The sequence below is a fragment of the Suricata suricatta genome, chromosome 2, assembly GCF_006229205.1.
Source record: "Suricata suricatta isolate VVHF042 chromosome 2, meerkat_22Aug2017_6uvM2_HiC, whole genome shotgun sequence".
Lineage (NCBI taxonomy): Eukaryota > Metazoa > Chordata > Mammalia > Carnivora > Herpestidae > Suricata > Suricata suricatta.
The window spans coordinates 158,689,846-158,712,837 of NC_043701.1; the positions used below are offsets into that span (position 1 = coordinate 158,689,846).

Consider the following 22,992-nt stretch of genomic DNA (forward strand, 5'->3'; position numbering starts at 1 on the left):
TCCTAAACCTGTAATCACTCAGTACTGGCTATACATAAACAGTCCAAAGCTGAAGGACAACAAATACGAGTTAACAGCTTACATTCTTTCTTCCTAGGAACTCACTTAGAACAAAGTCTACTTGTCTTTTTTAGACATTGTTTACTAGATACTTTGTTTCCCTAACCATGGTATACTTTGACATTAATTAAGATTATCTATTTGGGAAGTGCAGCTTTTTGAAGGCAGACTTCTTCCTCAGGGACCTGATCTCTCAAATGCTTTTGACTTAACTAGTTAAATATCACTCACCCCCATCTGTATTACAAACACACACAACAAACTCCTGAGCTGAAGAAAGTTTTAATCTCCCTCTGAAAACTGGCTAAACTTTTATACAAAGGATCTAGGTACATAACCTTCTTTTTAAGGCTTTTAAAAGACTTTTGAAAACTTTTAAGCAACACAGCCTTTCCAACACGTGAGAGAACAGTCAAATCTGTAAAGAATTTAAGAGCTATCATAAGCAAATACAAGAATTTGTGAAATGGAATAAGAAGTTGGGGACTGTAGTGAGAAAACTCATTACATGCTGAAGGTGGAGCATGTGAGGCCGTAAGGAACAAGTCACAGAGAAATAAAAATTCATAACAAGCATTTGTGAGAGATGCAAGATTTCACGATGTGACTACCAGAAACACAAATGACTTCCAATATGTTTTAATATGCTCCAGGAGGAAGCACCATTATTTTGCATTTAACTAAGAGACTGGCCATATATTTTTAGTCTTACATTTAAAAAAATTTTTTAATGTTTATTTTTGAGAGAGTGTGAGCAGTGGAGGGGCAAAGAGAGAGGGGGGACAGAGGGTCCAAAGTGGGCTCTGTGCTGATAGCAGAGAATCCAGTGTGGGACTCGAACTCACAAACCACGAATGAGATCATGACCTGAGCCAAAGTTAGACTAGCTCAACCAACTGAACCACACAGGTGCCCCAGTCTTATTTTTTAAAAAGCATAGAATAGAACTATCTTCTGAAGATTTCTAGTATGCTGTATGAGGGAAGCTGAGGAATATACTATGTGCTTGTCAACCTTGGGAATCTCAAAATTTTGAAGTATGTAGTATATCCAAAAACAACGCCCAAGACACCTGTGCGTGTGCATGCACGTGCGCACACACACACACACACACACACACACACACACAGTGAGTAGAGGGGGGGGAAACTGATGAAATGAATATATCAGAATATGTATAACCACTGGATTATAAGCATATATATATTTTTTAAATGCTTATTTTTGAGAAAGAGCACGCACAAGCAGGGAAGGAGCAGAGAGAGAGGGGCACAGAAGACCCTAAACAGGCTCTGTGCTGACAGAAGAGACCCCAGTGTGGGCCTCAAACTCACAAACCATGAGATCATGACCTGAGCCAAAGTCAGACACTCAACTGACTGAGCCACCAAGGTGCCCCTAAGCATATATTTTAAACAGAAAGCTAGCATATAATATAGTCACTCTCTTATATAACACAAGAACAAAAAATTTTAAAAAATATCAAAGATGTATGTTTTCACCACTCAAATTTGCCACAGCAGTTGTTCAAGAAGAAAAATGGAGTATAAATACAATGGGAAAATTTAACATACTGATTATTACAGAGAATGTTTATAAACAAGTATTAGCTGGGTACCTTATCTGTGCCAAGTACTGTTTGTTCTAGGCACTATGAATACAGCAATGAACAAGGTGAGACTGCTCTCATGAAAATGAAAATTTTAAAGGGAGAAAACACAATAGATAACAACAGAAAGCAAATAAATGAATAAAAAAGTTTCAGATAGCTATGAGTGTTATGTGAAGAATTAAAATAGGATGGCTTGGAAACTGGGAAACACTAGGTTGTGGAGGGGAAAATTAAGATTTGTATTTTGGTATAATTATATAAATAAAAAAATCTAAGAAAATTCATAACATTTCAGTCAAGTTAAGATAACACAAATCTAAAGATCTGTTGTATAACATTGCACATACGGTCAATGTATTGTGCACTTAAAAATTTTTAAAGGTAGATTTTGTGTTAAATGTTTATACCACATATACAACACACAAATCCAAGGAAATTAACCAAAATTTTATTAGAGACCGTGAAGTCAGCAAACTACTAGTAGATACATAATAAATTCACCAAGAATCATTTGCATGCCTCCTGTTTATGCAAAAAAAGACAACATATTTAATAGCATTAAAATTCAGTAAATCCATGAGTATTAATTTAATTTGAGATATAGGTTTTTGACCTAGGTCAGAAATTCTAAAAGAGACAAAAATGATGATATGACTAAGTAAAACTATAAACTGTGTTCCTAATTTTAAACTTATATGCCAATTTAGGTACCTGATATAGATTGAAAATATCAATGAAAACTCACCTGGAAGAATAAGCTGGCAGAAATATCAAAGCCCACTATTTTTGAAAAGATAATCTATATTACAAGATTTTAAAAGTGAATAAAAAGTTGAATTATCATAACATATAGTAATATGTTAAAGAAAGAAGGCTGACAAATAGCCTGGAAGTTCTAAAAATGCATTCCAGCTCTTAAAGAAACTTTTAAGACAAGATTAAGCAACTAAAACAATGGAGAACTTGATCAACCGGTTTAAAAACATATTACAAAGTGACATTTTTTTCTTTCAGTAACTGTTTTTATAAAAACAAACTAAATATAACTAAATTTGAAAGATCCTTCTCACAGCTATGCAGAAAATGACATAGATAAAGACAAAAGTGAAAGCGGGCAACATGAAAGGAGGTGAGATGGTATGAGATGGCAGCTTGCCTTAAGGAGGTGACAATGAAGATTGAAGAGTGAACAGTTTTACTTGGATTTTGGTGGTAAAATCAGGAGGATATGGGGTCTAACTAGGTGTCAAGGGTGAGAGCATTGTCAAAGATGCCTTCCACACGTCTAAATTTGTCTGAAGAGAAAGAGGGATTATTACTGACAAGAAGGAAAAAATAAGGGAGAGGCAAATTTGAAGGGGAAAGATTTAGGGCTGAAAAACTAATGAAGGAATAGGAAACAGAAAGATCAATGGAACAAAGTCCAAAAAAACAAGTGCTACATTAATAGGATTTAGCAGGCAATACAAATGGCATTTCAAACAAGGGTACTGGGGGCATAAATTATTCAGTAATTCTTGTCACTACCAAATTGGGGGATGGAGAATTGGAGCCCTACCTCACAACTGACATCACAATGGATTCCAAATGAACTAAAGATTTAAGTCTATTTAAAAAAATTTTTAAACATTTATTTATTTTTGAGAGACAAGGTGTGAATGGGAGAGGAGCAGAGAGAGAGGGAGACAGAATCCAGGCTCCAGGCTCTGAGCTGTTAGCACAGAGCCTCATGTAGGGCTCACACCTACCAACCGTGATATCATGACCTGAGCTGAAGTCGGACATTGAACCGATGGAGCCACCTAAGCACCCCTAAGGTTTATTTATTTTTGAGAGACAGAGAGAGAGAATGCGAGCAGGGGAGAGCCACAGTGAGAGGGAGACAGAGGGTCCAAAGTAGGCTCTGTGCTGGCAGCAGACAGCCTGATGTGGGGCTTGAACTCACAAACCATGAGATCTTGACATGAGCCAAAGTCAATGCTTAATTAACTGAGCCACCCAGGCGCCCAAAGATTTAAATCTAAAAACACAATTGTAAAAGCAGAGAAAAATGTGGTAATTTCCAATTTTATTTAAATTTCTATATTATAAAGTGATGAAAGTGGCTTAAACTATGCCAGCACTGCAAAACACCATAAAGAAAAAATACTAAAATTACTACATAAGTTTAAAGCGTCAGAATTGCCGGTGGGGCTGAGGGAAGACTTAAATGGTAAAAAAAGAAATAGGAGAAATGTTTCCCATGCATTTAAGAATTCTAATAACTGGGGTGCCTGGGTAGCTCAGTTGGTTAAGCGTCCAGCTTCAGCTCAGGTCATGATCTCACAGTTCGTGGGTTCAAACCCCACGTCAGGCTCTGTGCTGACCACTAGCTTAGAGCCTGGAGCCTGCTTTGGATATTCTGTCTCTTTCTCTCTCTGTCCCTCCCCTGTTCACACTGTCTCTGTCTCTCAAAAATAAATAAATGTAAAAAAAAATTTATTTTAAAGAATTCTAATAACATAATTCACAAATGAAGTACAAATGGCCAATAAATGTCCTAGGGCATTCAACCTCAATAATTAATAGAAAATATCAGGATAATTTTTCTAAAAGGATTGAGGGGCAGCAGGCATCTTTTAATTATTTGGTACATTCACAATCTAAAGTATAGGAAACTACAGCTCACCAACACTAATAATGACAGATGTTTAGATACTAAAATTTCTGGAAAGGCCAACTGGCAATATGTATCAAAAAGCCTCCACACAGGGCATACACTTTAACTCATCAATCTCACAATTTATTGTAAGGGGGGTACTTTTTGGGAATAGCACTGGGTGTCATATGTAAAAGATGAATCACTGGGTTCTACTCCTGAAGCCCAAACTACACTGTATGTCAACTAACTTGAATTTAAATTAAAAAAAAAAATAATAAACTAGAAAAAAAAGAATTTATTCTAAGGGAAGGATTGTATAAGTCTGTCATTGCAATGTGTGTGATGGTAAAAACTGGAACCACAGATTGATTAAATAAAACCATTAAAAGGTAGATAACGTAGGGAATCTGTATTTTTGACTTGAAAAGATGTTTATATATGCTGTTAGTGAAAAAGCAGCTATGGTATGATTCCACTTTAGTTTAACATTATTTATACCTATAAATAAATATATGCTCCTCTAGATTAAGAACAATCTAGAAAAATACAACAAACTGTTCTCTCTCCACCAGTATGACTACTGGTGAATTTCATTTTATTATTCATCTTCTTCCCAGTATCTAATTTCTTTACAACATATAGAACATATTTGTATAAATATATTCATAATATACAAAATACAACTACAAGTAAGAAAAAGTAAACAATACAACATAAAAGTGGGCAAAGGATATGAATAGGCAATTGACAAAAGAGCCAAAGAAAAAAATCAAAAGATGCTCAACTTCATTAATAATTAAAGAACTGCAAATCAAAGAGAGATATAATATCACTCTATGGCAAAAATTAGCATGTCTAATTGTTTCAAATGCTTGTGAGGTTTATATAGAAACAAGTATTCACATATACTGCTGGTAAAAATACAGATTTATACAGGCTTTTGAAAAATAATTTGTACATAACAAGGAGATGTGTCAAGAACGTTCACTACCCTATTGCTTATTAATAGCAAAAAATTGGCAACAACAGAGAACTAATTACATAAGGCAAAGAATTCTAGGCAGCTGTTAAGAAGAACGATCTAGATCTCCCAAGTAACAACCTGAGGAGAATCTAAGAATCTGTGACATTCATATTTTTTATCTTTATTTTTTTTCTCATATTTTTTAAACTTTAAAACTGAAAAGCAACTTAAGCCACAAATGAATGGACAACTAAGTGGATTTTATGAAGTTAGCTCTGGACTTTTCAAATGACTTCTTAACTCTGGCGACTCCCCTTCAGTTGGAAATAATGGCACAGCATGAATGAGGAAAGGGAAAACCCTCACCATCTTTCCAGTCTTGTTTCTGAGATCACACATGATCACTCGCAGTGAACGTACACTCTCAACGGTGCAACACTTGAGATATGGGACACCAAAGAGACTTTTCACTTTAGCTGCAGTTAACATTCATCACCACAATAGTCAATCTCCTAGAAACTCTAAGAAAGGACACTAGAGAAGCCATATTATCACTTCTCAGGTAATCCAGACCTACAGCCACACCTTTTAAATGTTGCTGACCATGAATGACCACAGCAAGACATGCATTTTACAGTGACACCCAATATAAACACCTACATACTGACATAAAACAAACAAAAATTCCACAGAATGACAAACTCAGTACATGTCATAGGCTCTGATTTCTTTTTGTCTTCAATTTCATTTTATTTAAAATGCTGGTCATGATTTACTAAAATTAATTTTAGAATCTACTTATGGATTTCAACCCAATCTGAAAATATACCGACCACAAAAGCAGGCAGATAACCTCTCACCATTCTACCTCCTAATGCTACAGCCGCCGCCACCACCGCCACCAAATTCACCTACTACTGTAGTGTTATTCAGGCCATTCTACCCACTTGAAATACTGTCCTTATTCCTTCCCCCTATATATCCTGATAATTCTTCCAAACCCATCTAAAATCCCAACTCAATCATAGTCGCTTCCAGGCAGACTCTCCTGAAATGTTCTCTAACTCTAAACTCTTACAGCAATAATCATCCAATCAGTTAATCTGCCAATTAATCATATGTGACATCTATTTTGACAGAATTATTATTCACATTTTATATTTGAAATCCTCATTCATAATCTTACTGAGACTAATGCCTTACTTTCACTGACTTGTAACCATTATTGTATCTTAATAATGCCTCATGCATAGCAATACATGGATTTCATTTCCTTGTAAGAGTCTGAGCTTATCTGTTCCCATAAGAGTTCAGAAGAAAATGACACCTAGGGTAAGCTACAAGACTATTTTATTTTGCAGAGACCTAAAGTCAAAGTGAGAAAGCTATTCTATAAAGTATTTTAGCACTTCAATTCAATAACTGCTGAATAAACAATGTCCAATAAAATAATAATTAAATTCAAAGCCCTCAAAATTCCTAGAGGATTTCCCTAAGAAAGGGGCTTACCTGTATGGTGAGGCCTGGAGCCATGACGTTCAAATCTTTCTGCAGAGCTTGCTTTAAGTTTTCATCTATTTGATCTGTTTTTGAGGCCAAGAACAACAATTCTCATGATACTCAAAAAAATTTTTTCATTGTATTAATATTGAAAAAAATCCAATCATTATTAGACCTAAAGTTTCCATGGTACTGTTCTTTTGTAGAGCTTAAACCACTTCACATATATGTGAAAATAAAACTGTATATTATAAATGTATAAGTTATTACATATATATTTAAAATTAATATTTAATTTTCCTTTTCTTTGGGAAAAAGTGAAGAATTGTCAAAAAAAGAAATTAAGAAGAAAGATGATAAACAAGTTGTTTGTTGGAAGAAAAATGACAAACATGTTGTTTATCTAATAAATGGAGACTCTAAGTCTCTCTTAATTCAGTGTTGTTACTTTATATGTGTCCTGATTCTCATAAAAAAACAAATTTCTATCCTCAATCTTTAACCCAAATCTCCAAATAACAAAATTTCATTTCCATGGACCTCTGCCTGTTATTTTGGATTTTAAAAGGGAAGGGGTAGAGACACCTGGGTGGCTCAGTAGGTTAAGCATCCAACTTTGGCTCAGATCATGATCTTGTGGTTTGTGGGTTCGAGCCCCATGTCAAGCTCTGTGCTGACAGCTCAGAGCCTGAAGCCTGCTTCAGAATCTATGTGTCCCTCTCTCTCTGCCCCTCCTATGGCTTGTGCTCTCTCTCTCAATAATAAATGTTAAAAAAAATTTTTTTAAATAAAAAGGGACGAAGTAAGCTCATAGGAAGATCTTTGAAGTATACAAGAATGAATAATACACCTATCACTTCACTTGGCCTTGTAACTCATGAATTTTCTACCTCAACAGTACTTTCACTATTATTAAAATGACCAGTGATATGAAAAATCAGGAGTTTTTCTCATACATCTAGTAATTGTCAATCATCAATGAGGGATCAATTAGTAGATCTCTAAAATGATTAACCATCCCTATGCCTGTCTCTCAGAAATTCACTAAGAATTCCAGGAGGAAGAAGTGAGCAATCAACAGCAGCAACCCAATTACAGGTCACAGCTTTCACTATCACAAATGAAAAGTAACTTGAGCAGAAAAGAGTTAACATAGCAGTCCTGAAGCTGTGACCCTTAGAAAGGCCTGTCTGCAAGCTGGCCTTTGGCTGTCACCTGGGAACTTGAATTTGGAAATGATTCCCACTATTCCCAGACTGGTAAGAATGACTCACTGTGCCTAAACTGTTTATACAACCAATGTGGTTTATACTGAACACATGCCTCCCTTCTGGGAGTCTGGAATTTCGTTAGGTACTAGGCAGAGAATGTCTATATGTTAGCCCTCCCCCCCAAATTCTGGGCAATAAGTATCTAATAAGCTTCCCTAGCAGACAACATTTCAGATGTGTTGTAACCTTTTAATACTGAAGTGTATCCTGCATGCCACCACTGGGAGCAGACTCTTGGAAGCTTGTGCCTGGCTTCCTCCAGATTCTACTTTATATCTTTTTTGCTATAATACATCTTAGCTGTGAGTAGATCATATACTGAGTCTTGTCAGTCTTCCTAACAAATCAGCAAATGTGGGGGTGGGTCCTGGGAAACCCCAAGAAACAGACTTCTACTAAATTTCCCCAAATTATCTATTAAAATACCAACAAAGCTAATCTTCACTAAATTATCATAATAAAACAGAATATAGTCTGTAAATAATGATCTTTTTCTAATCTCTATCAAGTTACATATAGTACATTTCAGAAAATGGTTCTCATTCTTAAAATATCTTTTGAGTAACTATTTGCTTAATTTAATCATATGAAATTTTAAACTTAAAAGAAGAGTTTAAAAATAAACGCTCTATTATAAATTCAGAAGAATGTTGAAATAACATAATGTTTACTAATATTGTTATAGTGTCCAGAGTTGACTAAGCTTTCCAACTGATTATTCATATATTTAAAACAAAGACACTCACCAAACAATTCAATGTAAACTTCTTGAAGTGTATGGGCACTGCAAAACTGGTTCAGTTCATGGTGGATTTTATTGAAGATTAAGGTCTTGTCATAATCTGCAGTGTAGTTTCTGACGATATCAAACACTGAAGGAAAGGTACAATCCATTTTTACCCATGTAGCTTCTAACTCAGCCAAGGTAAAAGTTACAATATATATGACGAAAAGTGACAATAGAATAAGTGAAACACAATTCACAAACCTTGAGCATTTCTTGTGCTCAATTTTCAAGATGTTACTACATTTGCAATTCTAATGGGCAAATTTTGAATTCCATATTAAGAAGAGTCTACATTATCTTGGAGGTAATAAGGAACTGTCAAAATTTTCACACAAGGACATGACACAATCACATTTGTACTATGGCAGCAGTATAAAGATGCACTGTGGGTCAGGGAAAGTATAAGGCAATTACTGCAAAGCAAAAGTTTAGCTAAGAGGTAAAGAGGGCCTGACTCGATTGAAGAATAGCTGCGAATAAAAGAAGGAATCAGCTGCTAATGACCATTTTGGAAAAGTGATTATTTGTTTTTCTTCAAATTTTTATTTAAATTCTAGTTAAATAACATATAGTATAGGATTGGTTTTAGGAGTAGAATTTAGTGATTCATCCCTTACATATACCACACAGTGCTCAACATAACACATACCTTCCTTTTTTTTTTTTTTTAATGTTTTTTATTTATTTTTGAGAGACAGAGATAGTGTGAGCAGGCAAGGGTCAAAGAGAGAGGAAGACACAGAATCTGAAGCAGGCTCCAGGCTCTGAGCTGTCAGCACAGAGCCTGATGTGGGGCTCGAACCCATGAACCGTGAGATCATGACCTGAGCCGAAGCCGGAAACTTAACTGACTAAGCCACCCAGGCGCCCCAACACATACCTTCCTTAATACCCATCACCCATGTAGCCCATCTCCTGCCTAACAAAAAGGTAGTTTTTAAAAGCTGTAAAAAAAAGATACCAGGCTAAAAGGAAAGAAGCAAACATTCACTAGGTCAGGCTTTATATCAGGCAATTTACACACATTACCACTTAATCTTCACCAAAAGAAATCCCCAAATTTTGCACAATAGGAAACAAAAACAGAATTTGAAAAATTGCCTAAGGGGCACATACTAGATCACACCAGAATCCGTGCTTTACCTATTAAAACACTGTTTTCTTCCTCCAGACCCAAAGACTAGTTCTACTAGTCTAGGTCCATGGAGGATATCAGGTGTAACTGGATTCCAGATCGCAAGTGATGGACAGGCCATCACTAAATACTTGCTGACTAACTCATTTGCTTGGTCGTTTCCAAAGGAATTGTTGATCCAATAGTTTTCTTATCTCTGGTTAAAGAACCAGCAATAATTTCCCTTTGTCTACTTTTCCAATCATAATCCATTCCACTGATTTGTGGAAAGTAGATGAAAAAAAAGACTAGGAAAATAATTACTGAAAAATATAATCCAAATCCACTTGACAGTAATACAGCTTGCTCTCTACTCTGAAATTCTTTTGCTATCTGTGCCTGTACCAGTGCCATGAGATTTAGCATGAACTTACATTCCAACATACATCTATGTATAATAGTGTGTTGGTATCATGTCTTCTGAAGTAAAATTAAAAAACCCTTAGGGAAAAGGCTCTAACTTCACCTTTTTAAATTGTTTTTGTCAAACACAGTATCTTTATGTATTAATATACATGCAAATTTTAATAATAAGGATACAAATAAAATGACAGATCTTTCAAATACACGGGGTCTTCAAATACAGGGTCTCAAACAGACCCACAAATACATGTGTTCATAGCAGTATTATTCACAATAGTTTAAATGTGGAAGCACGTCAGGTTTCCATCAATGGATAAATGGACAAAATGTAGTATATACACAAAGTATTATTCAGCTTTAGGAAAAAAAACCCTGAAACACATACTACAACATTGATGAACCTAGAGGACAATATGCTAAGTGAATAAACCAGCCACAAAAAGACAAATACTATGATTCCACTTCTATAAGGTACTTAAGAGTAGCAAAATCATAGAGACAGAAAATAAAATGGTAGTTGCCAGAGGCTGGGAAGAAAAGGAAATGGGGAGTTAATGTTTAACGAGTAGTTTCATTTTTGCAAGATGAAAAGAGGTAGATAGTGTTAATGGCTGCACAACAATGTGAATGTTTTTTTTAACGTTTTATTTATTTTTTGAGACAGAGAGAGACAGAATATGAGTGGGAGCAGCAGAGAGAGAGGGAGACACAGAATGTGAAGCAGGCTCCAGTCTCTGAGCTAGCTGTCAGCACAGAGCCCGACGTGGGGCTCAAACCCACCACCGAGAGATCATGACCTGAGCCAAAGTCAGAGGCTCAACCGACTGAGTCACCCAGGTGCCCATGTGAACTTTTTTTAAGATTTTATTTTTAAGTAATCTCTACACCCAACGTGGGGCTTGAACTTACAACCCCAAGACCAATAGTCACATGTTCTACTGAGCTTGCCAGGTGCCGCTGTGAATGTATTTAATACCACTGAATCATATACTGAAAAATACTTGAGATGGCAAATTTTAAGTTATATGTATCTTACCACAATAAAAAAAAAAGGTTGGGGGAAAAACATCAAACATTAAAAAAAAAAAGCAAATCTTTCTTCCTAACTTCTAAGTTTTTGATTTGAATAGTATCCACTCCATCTCTGTGAGTTTTCATCTTTTACCAAGGAAGTGTTTTCCCCATACTGAGAACGTTCATATCACTTTGTAAGTTATAACAAATATCAACTAGAAGTTTTCTATGGTTATAAATCATTGTGGCCCTGGAATTCATCTGTTACCATTTTTAGCATGTGAGAAAATGCTCTCTCATCCTGAGTGGATAAAATGCTACTTTCTAGAAACTCTAGAAATAATTAATGACCATCTTGCTCTTAGAAAACTCAGATGAGAGAAGCGTAACACATCAAGTTGCAGAAAGTCAAGTTGTTTAGGACCTGTGACCTGTTTTCTGTCACCATTCCCCAGAAAAGGAAAAGATTCTCATTTTTTTATAAACACCAGAAATGAATGAGGTCATAACACTCTAAAACTACCCTTTTATTCCTTAAGGAATCTCTTCAGACATAAATACTCTAATTGTAACTACAAAAACAACAGAATATATGGGTACCATACCTGCACAAGGGGCCAGCATATTAACCACTTCTATTCGGTCAATATAGATCATGACCCCACCACTAAAAACAAAGAAATGGAAATAGTGTGAGCTAAATAAAATTCATTTTAATCTCAGATGCCCACAGTGTCAAATATATCCCACATGGTAGAAATTTAGAAGGAAAATCTAAAGACATACACTATTCAATGATTAAAATAACCACTAACCACTATTCAATCACCACTTAAATGTCCCTATATACACTTAATCAGGCTCCTCTCATACCAAGGCTCGCCTCTGCAACTGCAGTAATCAAATCAGCTCACATGAAGACTAAATGTATAACCTAGGGCTACTTGGGCACTCTGTCCTTATTAACTGAAGCCAAGAGCTAAAGCAGTGCACTTCTCAAACTTCTCCATCAAGGAACCAAGTAAAATGGTTCTCCAAGGTGTATTAAGGCCGGCCATGGGCTGACATTTTTTTTTGGTTTCCTGCCTTATCTTAATAATTCATGAAGATTTTTAATCTTTTTAATCTGTATTTATTTTAATATGAAAAAAGACTTTCTCCTCAAACCCTCAAGTAAAACTGACACTCCAGAAAGAGCTTATTAATGGCTTTCTATAATTCCTGGGCTATTAGCACAGACCCCGAGTTACATGTGAACCTCAGTGCAAGATAAATGAAGTTAGAGATTTTGAAATTAAACAACTAGGTCTTCCTAACAACTTACAATGACCTTTTTTTCTTATATAAAAGGTAATACCTTCTCACAGAAAAAAATCTGAGAAAATAGGGAAGCATGAGGATGAAATTTACCCCAAATCTCATCAGCTGCCAATTTTGAGTCCTCTCTAAAGGAAATCCATAAAAGAGAGTTACAGAAAGACCTAGGAAGAACCTGATATCAAATATTTAAGGGAAAAAATAAAAAGAAATTCTCCCTTTTTACAAGCATTTCTGTCTTTCCATAGATGGCCAAGCCTCTATGGCTGTAATACTGATAGTCATTTGAAATAGGGCATTTAAAAAAATACCTTGAATTTTACACTCTTCTTCTGTTACACAATTCGATGTACTGATTATACTCTAGAAATTATTTGGGCTTTGCTTGCTGTTCTGTCCCTAAAATTCTTTAGGGCAGACTTTCAAAGAAAGGTCCCCAGACCAGTAGCAGCAGCAGCATCTGGAATCTTCTGCCAGAAATGCACATTCTTGAGCCTCATTCCAGACTTAATGAGCCAGAAACCATAATCAGATGGCATTAAGTAGTACAGATGATAAGAGGGTGAAATGATTTCATTCAAACTATTTGTTGAGTCCTTCCCCTGAGTCAAGTGCAGGGTTTGGCACTTCATATACATTAACCCTAATCCTCACAATAACTCTGCAAGACAGGTCTCTTTACTCAACTTTTACAAACAAGGAAACTAAGCCTAACTAAATCCATAAAGGCATATATGGGAACAAGGACTATATGGGAACTGTCGTTTTGCTTAGCTATGAAACTAAGTGCTCTAAAAAATAAAGCCTATTAATAAAGCAGATATGGCAGTGCTGATATATGAAGTTAGGTCAGTTGGTTCCAAAACTACTTTTTTCAGTATCCGAATGGCTTCTAAGACAGAAAGCTCAGAGACACGGCTTAACTCAAATAATACTTTAGAAAATAAATCTTCCTGGGTTACTATTATGTCTATCCGAAAGACTAGTTTAAGTAATCACAGTTTATGGACAGAAACTCCACCTGAATTAAAGGGAGGTTGATAAGCAAGGAGAAAAGCTTACCTTGTTCCGCAAGGCACATTTTTAACTTCATCAGTTTGTAGTGTTGTCTGGGGAAAAAAATATTTCATGAATACTCAGGACACACACTGTCAAAGAACCACTGGTCCCAGAAGAAAACCTACAGAGAACTGCTAAGAGGTAAGTATAGAAGAGCTCCATTACAATTTCAGTCCCCAAAGATTAGCTATCAATTTCTTTTTGTATCCTAGTAGATATGAAAAATAACCCAAAATATTTTATGTCTATGTCCTAATCAAGATGCATTTGGACAATCTAGAGTGGGAAGGTTGATTGGGGGTGGGAGCTGGGGGCAAACAAACAAAAGGGTGTCCTTAGAAAGTTTCAATGTTTAGTCTCTCAGAGTCTCTTATTTGCCTGAAGCTGGCCTGGGACTGCGAACTACATGGCTTATCCACAGGATACTACTATTAGGACTTCTGCTCCGAATATGAATTCCACTGCATATTCTGGACACACTAAACCTTCTTTAAGGACACAACAACATATTACTTTATGGAATACAAACGAAAAAGGAAGCATGGTCTGTGTTTTCAGAAGCTCACAATCCAACATAGGACAAAGAATCCTTGTAAAGCAATCTATGACACGTACACAGTAACAGATTATAAACGGAATTGCTGGTATTAAGTGATAAAGAGTAGAGTAATAGTTTGGAAAGCTCCCTGAGGTGAAGTATTTATAAGTCACATCTAGAGGGGGAGAAATAAGAACACATCTTAGGTTCAACAGCTCCTCGTGCCAGGAGCTTCTCCAGTCCTGTGCATAAAGACTATACATTATGAAGAATACACAGGAAGACCTTGTGACTGTCCCTGGCTTTTTGCTTTTTCTGTGCTTAAGTAACAAGTGTTGGCAAATGACTTTCTCTTGGCCCTGCCCATGGGGACCAACACTGTTGTCCTTCCAGTCCAAACCATCCATCTTGCTCTTGCCTGAGTGGGAAGGGAGGCCGGCTCAGCAGAAGACAAAATTAGAGGCAGTCCATCTAGGAAATGGGACCGTGAGGCTCCACTTGTAGAACATCTGGACTGCTATTCTGGGGCTCTTATTTCTGGTGTGTTTGTTGCACAACTGTTGAAATGTTTAATAAAGCTTCATAAACTTAAAAAAGGAGCTATCTTATCAAATACACAAAACTGAGGACAAACCACACGTATAAATGACAGGAAGCAAGCTGGCTTATCTGGAGCATAAGGGGCAATATACAGGAGAGTACAAATTCTGAGAAGAGAACGTGAAATTAGAGGGCCCTAAATGTTCAGTGGGGGCTTGGGCTCTCTCTCCCTAATCCATCTTACATAGAGCCACAAAATGGACCTTTCAAATGTGTTTTTCCTAATTCCTATGCTTATATGTGATGCAGTCCTCATTATCCATCTTATTTGGAGGCAGGAAAACCAGCTGAGAAGCTAAAGTATTGATTTATTTATGTTAATATACTAAAGCCCATGGAAATTGAAAGCTGTCAGTCCAGGAGACAAAACAGGAAGGATGTAATAACTGGTTGCATATAACATTACAGGGGAGAAAAGAACAGAATATAACCCTAGGGTTGGGAGATTAGGGTGATGGTAAACATTAGTGACAGGTTCTAGGCAGAGTGAGGGGAGTCAATGAAGAGTTCACCTTATTTCCTTCAAAACATTAACCAAATTCAATTTCCATATTCCACGTCAACTTTTAATATACATCCCTATTTAAACCTAGAGGAAAGGGACACCTGAGTGGCTCAATAAGTTAAGTGTCCAACTTTGGCTCAAGTCATGATCTCACTGTTGGTGAGTTCAAGCCTGACGTCAGGCTCTGTGCTGACAGCTTGGAGACTGGAGCCTGCTTCTGATTCTGTGTCTCCCTTTCTTTGCCCCTCCCAGACTTGTGCTCTGTCTCTCTCTCTCTCTCAAATAAACAGTAAAAAAAATTAAAGAAAACAACAACAAAAAACCTAGAGGATATTCCCTAGCCAAGAACTAGGAAAGAGTTCAAACATTAAATCCTCAATATCCTATCTTCATGTCCTTTTATAGTTCTTTTAAATTATCCCAAAAATTATCATCTTCACAGTGAATATTTATTTTAAAAGTCTTTGGTTACGTTATATACTTTAAAGGCTGAAAGTTTTCATATTTCCCTAAGCAGAGCTTGTTTTTTTTTTTTTAATTCATTTACAGGATTTCATATTTCCCAAGGCGCTACTTATATATTCCTTTCAACTGCCAAGTTCTTAAGCCACTTGTTTATAAAAGTTGTCTTCTCAAGTGTTCCAAAAATTCCTAAAATAAATTTATGTCTTGTTCTTATAATAACTTTCTTAAAAGAGTTTTATTAATGTAATTCTTTCCTAGAATGTTGTTGTGACCTGTATGAAGAAAGAACATTACTACTGCGCCACAATGAATCTAGCCTTTAATATTTTGTAGATGCAAAGTATATTAGTCTACACTAAAATCTTTTTGTGAATTTCATGTCTTAATAGTTTGACAACTTATTATTATATATGTGTGTGTGTATATATATATATATACACACGGTATATCTGTTACATGCAGTTAATCTCTAGCCCTGTTTTAATGTTACTGTCTGTATCTCTTTTATGTCTCTCTGCATCAGTATGACTCTAAATACTAAGCTCCAAGAAAGCAGAAACAGGTTTGCCTGACTTTGAACAAGGTTTTTAAAAAGCTCCTTATCTCTAAGGATGTATGCAACTGCTAACATCATTAAGGACTGGGCTTTTGGTGAGGTCATGTAACCCTTCTTTCATGGAGTAATAACAACAGTTAAGTGATTTCTGTTAAGTTATATTACCAACTAGTGCCAGAGCCAGAGTCAGAGCCAGAACCTAAGTCTCCAGGTTTCTGGCCCCATGTTCAGGACATTTTGTAAAAAATCAGCTCAATTTAACAACTTTCACCACAAACAGAAAGGTCAGAAATACAAATGTGTTACAACCCCTGCCTTCATGAAGTTTGGAGACTCTCTGGAAAGAAAATTCACAAAGAAACTTCGAGAATACAAACATTATTAAAGGAAACATGACTAAGAGCCAACATTTACCATACAGACTTTAGGAGCTATAGATGAAAAGGATTTGCGATGAGACTTTAAAAGACTGACAAGATTGAGACAGGAGAGCAATAATGAAGGAGAGTTGGTGAGAGAAGAGGTGACAACATGAACCAAGGCAAGAGTGAAAAAATAAACAAGGGAAAACAATATGGAAATAAATCTGACTCGGGAAGAACATTACATTTCACTTCAACAAACACAATTCTTGCACAAAGCCCTCTACAAGGGAACTGGAAGGGAATCTGGAGGGTTTAAGTATTCATAATTAAACTCACTAGCAGGAAGCCTAGACTTAAATTACAAGATTAAAAACACTGAATGTTCCTGAGTTCTGGAAAAATTAGTAGCAGAGATACTACAACAAACTTCTGAATCCAAAGATTTATGATCACACTGAGCTTGCAAAGTAGTCACATATAATCCCGTTATAACAAAAGATATTTACTAAGTGTCTCCCATAGCCAAGATACTGTTTTCAATGAACAGACGCTTATTTCAAATATCCTGGGATGCTGTCATAATCGAACATTCCAAAAGGTTCCATATAAAATTGTGCTTAAGCAGAAAAATTGTGTATAAAAATTCAGATCCTCCTTGTTAACAGTTGCCCAGGAGCTGGCCTCTATGGAAACCAAACACCTTTCTAAACCTAGTAATCAATAGTTTGTACTTCTAATTGTGTTTCAAAGTCCTATTTTATTTTGACATGAGGTACAAAAAACCTGCTGCACACCACTATACAGATGGGGGAAGTCAGTCCTTCCAAGTTGCCTGGCTCATACTTCTACTAACACTTCGAGGGAGTGAGGTGGTTCAAAATCAACCTGTGCTGTGACAGTTGTACTCTGAACTTTGTAACGCCTGCATTTAACTAACTACCACCATTTGCTTAAGCAATAAGGAAGTCCATCTCCACCCATGAATGTGGTAACTATTCTTGTCACACTTGTCTATCCAGAGTGGAGGCTTCCTCGGGAATCACTCACCTGCACAGATCTGAATGTAGTAATGAAAGGCAACATGATATGATAGCCTGGTCCACTGGGGCTAGTTAGTAAAGCTCCTCCCCTGCAAAAAGATGTTTCGATTCAACAAGATTATAAAGACAGAAATCCTCTTTCCAAATCTAAAATGCTATAATAAATATTCACCCTTACCCATGCTATTGACCTACTGAAGCCTCACACAGGAGTTACTCATGATGAACAATAACTGGTATCTAAAATATCTGCCAAAGGTTAAAAAGATCAAATTAAACTGCCAATGTTACACTGTGTTTCATAAGCTCAAACAAGGATACCTCGTCTCCAGCACTGCTCTTGGTACAAAGGATACTCCCTGGTCTTTAAGCTTCTGAGAAATAATTGTGAAAAAGTCTAATGGCTCTCAGTTGTTGTACTTTAAGTGTGTATACATGAGCCAGATTAAAACATAATACATTTAATCACCAAGTTGAAAAAAGGGCAAACTTTCAAATAAAGAAAACTTCTGAGGCTCAAGACTCTTTTATTCTACTTACCTGTATTAAAATACTGAAGGCATAAAGTCTGTGTTATAAATAACAACAAAAACTTGGCATGGAAAAGATGAAGGGTGAAGGGATAAAGCTATAAATAGATGGTATATAAGTTGGGCTTGTTCACCAAATTCTGGAATGTGAGAAATATTTAAGTACATCTTGGAAATTCTAAAAAGGAGGCCTTTGGCAGGCAGCTATAAAAAAGAAGTTCTCTTTTACATAAGTGAATAGTAAATTCATAGAACCTGGCTTATCTTGAAAACATTAATATGCCTGCAAATAATTCATAACAAATAACTAAGAAAAAACGAACTGAAGCCCATCCCTAATTCTTTGAGAGCCATACCTTGAAATGTTCTTTCCTTTGTTTCACCATTAGGAAGACAACACTGAACCAGATGGAAATCTGAACGACTCTGTCATTTGTTATGCTAGATCTCCATCTGCTAAGTCCTATCACTAAAATTGCATTTGAAACTAGCACTTCACGGGTAAGACCGTCTCTAAGATTCAGGATGGATCTGAAAGTTGAAGCTCTTTCAAATACATCATTATTGCAATTTCTCCAAATTGTGCTCTGTCTACATCAAAAGGAACTGGTTGTAACTATGCTGAAAGAAAAGCGATTCCAGCTCCACCAGAGAGCAACACATCCCACGCTATTCCTTTCCTCAATCTGAAAAGAAAGGGTAAGGTGGGAGGAGGATGACCCATCAATGCTATATTTATGTCTCTCAAGGTCCAGAGATTTAACAACTGTCACGGTAATCATGGCCTCCTAAGCCAAAACCAGTCACTGGGGGCTATCAGAAGAAAAAATCGAAGGAACAACCGCAGACAGGACCAGAGTTTCTAAATGGCATCTAGGACTACAAACTAAAAGCCTGTACAAGTGTATGGAATATAACAATGATTTATCCACCTCTTCAATCACAGTGGAGCGACAACTGCCTTCCTTTCTTCCTTCTTCGTTTTTCCCACAAATAACTGAGTTGCTATCTACTAGGAGTAACTGTAGGAACTTCTTAACCTCTGCACAAAACGCACAGAGCACTTAAACCCTTAACTAGAGGGTGCTTGGCCCCCATCCTCCCCTAGGGCTGGGACGACAATCACTTCCTAAGTCTGGAGAGCTCCTCGATGTGCAAGAGACAACTTCGTAGACTCACTCGTCACGGGAGTCCCCTTTCAACCTACTCGGGAACCTGAACTGACTGCACCCGCTGCTCACCTGTAGTACACAGCCAAGTGTCCCTCCTCGATCTTGTGGATGGAGGCGTAGAGGAGGACAACCACCAGACCCACCACTGCGGCCACCAGAACCCGGGCTTGAGTCATATTCATCCTTGTTCCTCCTAGATGAGGGAGGAAAGGATCCCCAGTCCCGTGAGTACCAAGCCCACCCCCTCCAGTTTCCACCCGGTCTCCGGAGACCCGGCGTCCTTCCGCAGGCCGAGGCGGAGAGTTCTGTGCCCCTTTTCTCGCATTCTGCTCTCCTCACACAGCCTACTTCTCCCTCGCCAACTCCTCCGCCCGAAAAGGGCCGCGCGGGCCGCCCCTACTCGGTGAGCGTCCTGACACCCCCAATCTCAACGACCGCTCCACCCCCCCCCCCAACCTCCGCGGAAGGCACCGAGAAGGGGCCAGCCGCAGACCCACGGGGAGGCCGACCCTAAGGCCGCGCCTCACCTATCAGTGACGCATCGCCCCCGCCTGCACGTGCAGCCGCCTCCCCGGCCGCGCCAACCGCCGCCAACAGCCGGCCCCGCCCACTCGCCCGGCACTGCGGCTGCGCAGCCACGCACGCCGACGTACCTCTCGCCGTGCCACTAGAGAGACGGGAGAGCGGGCGGGACAAAATTATCCCGGCCGCCCGCCTCCGGAGCTACTTGCGCTATGCTGGTTTCCTGCTCTGAGAGACAAGGGAAGTCGGAGGTCTGTAGGAAGCAGGGATATAGAGGAAAGGAGAGGGCGCCTGGGACAAGGGATTGGTCAGTTTGTTCATGTGCAGAAACCCACTCCCGCGCTCTCAGTGTGGTAGCTGCTCCGTTTGTCCCTGTGGTTTATACCCTGTGACAAGCACGTGCTTCAGGCACGGATCCTGCACGAATCCATGAGCAATAGACCTGTTGCAAAAAAAGTATTGTGGACATTCAGGAGAGGAAGATATTCAATCTGACTACATCTTTCGCTCTTCAGGTGCCAGAATATTGATACAGTGAGGGCTTTATGAAGATCATCCCAACAGAAACAGAATAAGTACGTGTGTGTGTGTGTGTTTGGGGAGAAGGTCATCCAGGTAGATCAAAGAGTATTGCACCTTTCTTGAAGCAGGAGTGATGGAAAGGAGTGGGATGACAGGCTTGCATGCATTTTTTTTTCTTCAGGGAGAGGGAGCTGGATGATTAGAGAACAGAAAGGCGTTCTTTGTGTTGCAGTCTTATATTCTTTCGAGTTATGGATCATGTGCATATTTTTACCAAAAACAAGACAAAGTAAAGAGATGGGAATGAAATGGATGAGTACAAGGGGAATAAAGGTAGTATATTAAAGTAGGTTGGCAGTAATCCTGTAAGCCTCAAAAGGCTCTGGGGACCAAAACTGGACAAGGGAGATGAGGACCCCGGGGCGCTGTAGCCTTGTGCAGTGAAGTATGGGAAAACAGTACTTAGGGCCCATGGAGTCTGCAAAATGGCTTAGATTGGAGGCAGAGAAGCCAAGTGGTTAGGAAACTTCAGGCCCAAGGCTTACAAAGGTAGTAATGTGGAAATGGGAAGCAGTAAATAGGATTTCAACCCTTCATTAAAACAAGTCCACTCTGCCCTCTCCAATAAATGCACTTACCTATATTGTCCATAGGACTTTTATTACCTACAAATGTCTCGGACTTTGTCTGTTCCAGACACATAATATTAACAAAGCTTAGCTATTTTAACTTCTAGAAAGCAAAATGAAGGAACAACTTGTTCCAGCCTCTATTTTCTGGATGGTTTCTTAGTTTTTCATAATATTGCTGTAATTAGAGAATGAAATGTATACAATTCACAATGGCCATTCCACTCTGAAAAGGTGTGACCCAGTAAAAAATAGTCAACTCATACATCAGAAACAAGTCTGAGGTGGGGCACCTGGGTGGCTCAGTTGGTTGAGTGCTGACATCAGCTCAGCTCATAATCTCGCAATTGATGGGTTCGAGTCCTGCATCAGCCTGCTTTGGTTTTTGTGTCTCCCTCTCTCTCTGCCCTCCCCTCCTTGTGCTCTCTCTCTCAAAAATAAAACAAAACAGGGGCACCTGGGTGGCTCAGTTGGTTAAGCCTCCAACTTTGGCCCGGGTCGGATCTCACGTTCGCGGGTTCGAGCCCCGCATCGGGCTCTGTGCTGACAGCTCAGAGCCTCGAGCCTGTTTCAGATTCTGTGTCTCCCTCTCTCTGACCCTCCCTCTCTCATGCTCTGTCTCTTCTGTATCAAAAATAAATAAAACATTAAAAAAATTTTTAAAAAGTGAGCAATTTAAAAAAATAAAACAAAACATTAAAAAAAGTCTGAGGTGATCTCACTATAATTTACTGTTCTGATTCAGAATAGCTCCCTATAGCACATGGATCAAGCTACACTGACATCACTCCAGGGTAGCCACACCATGTCATAGATCTTTTATCAGTTTATCAGTTATTACAGTGATATTTAGAAAATATGCAGTCATCTAAAACAATAAATTCCTCTTAACAATCATTTCAATGCTTGGATGGCTTGCAGTGTTCAAACTCCCAGATAAGCATTCTTGTAGTGCCTTTGTTAGGGGTTTCTGATTTTACCATCTAGCTCAAAATTCTAACCAACAGGTATCCAATAAATGTTTCATTGATTAAAACCTTCTAGAACTAGAGGGGTGTCTGGGTGGCTTAGTCAGTTAAGTCCGCTCTTGATCTCAGCTCGAGTCCTGATTTCAGAGTTGGGAGATCAAGCCCTGCACTGGGCTCTGTGCTGAGTATGAAGTCTACTTAAAATACATACATACATACATACATACATAAAATAGGGGCAAATGGCTCAATTGGTTAATCATCTGACTCATGATTCTGGCCTAGGTCATGATCTCATGGCTCATGAGTTCAAATCCTATGTTGGGACTGCACTGTCAGTGCAGAGCCTGCCTTGGGATTCTCTCTCTCCCTCTCTTTCTACCCCTCCCCTGCTCTCTCTCTCTCTCTCTCTCAAAATAAATAAAAACAAAAATTAATAAATAAATACATAACATACATACCTAGAACTAGAAAAGAGACAGACTGTCTATTAAAACAGCAGACACAATTTCCATATTTAGAGAAACAGTAGTACCACATGACTGAAAAGTTAGAAGACAGCCCCAAGATTTCAAACTTAGATGATGGAAAAATGACACTACTAACAAAATGAGGATGATGTAACTAAGACCTCAGTTTATACAGCAAGATATAAGCATGGTTTTTAGACATGGAAAGTGATGACAGGATATCACAGGAGAAAAGACTGTATTAAAAGAAGCTACCCAATGCTGTTTTTACTGAAAGTCCTGCTTAATTCCTAAGGAAAGTACAATGAGGGCCCATTATGTGATTCTGTGCTCCAGTTCCACTTCATG

General features: G+C 38.0%; 1 protein-coding gene across 1 annotated transcript in view; it reads right to left on the reverse strand.

Annotated features, from left to right (window-relative positions):
* ERLIN1 (ER lipid raft associated 1) overlaps nucleotides 1-20,138 on the reverse strand; it is a 35,795-nt gene extending 15,657 nt beyond the window's left edge. Inside the window, exons 1-7 of the mRNA XM_029932369.1 lie at nucleotides 20,061-20,138; nucleotides 19,603-19,726; nucleotides 17,839-17,920; nucleotides 13,766-13,812; nucleotides 11,992-12,053; nucleotides 8,795-8,920; nucleotides 6,787-6,860 (exon numbers count right to left, since the gene is read on the reverse strand). Of these exons, the coding sequence (XP_029788229.1) occupies nucleotides 6,787-6,860; nucleotides 8,795-8,920; nucleotides 11,992-12,053; nucleotides 13,766-13,812; nucleotides 17,839-17,920; nucleotides 19,603-19,715 (504 nt within the window). The 5' untranslated portion in view covers nucleotides 19,716-19,726; nucleotides 20,061-20,138. The remainder of the gene's footprint in view (nucleotides 1-6,786; nucleotides 6,861-8,794; nucleotides 8,921-11,991; nucleotides 12,054-13,765; nucleotides 13,813-17,838; nucleotides 17,921-19,602; nucleotides 19,727-20,060) is intronic.
* Between the last annotated feature and the right edge of the window lie 2,854 nt (nucleotides 20,139-22,992).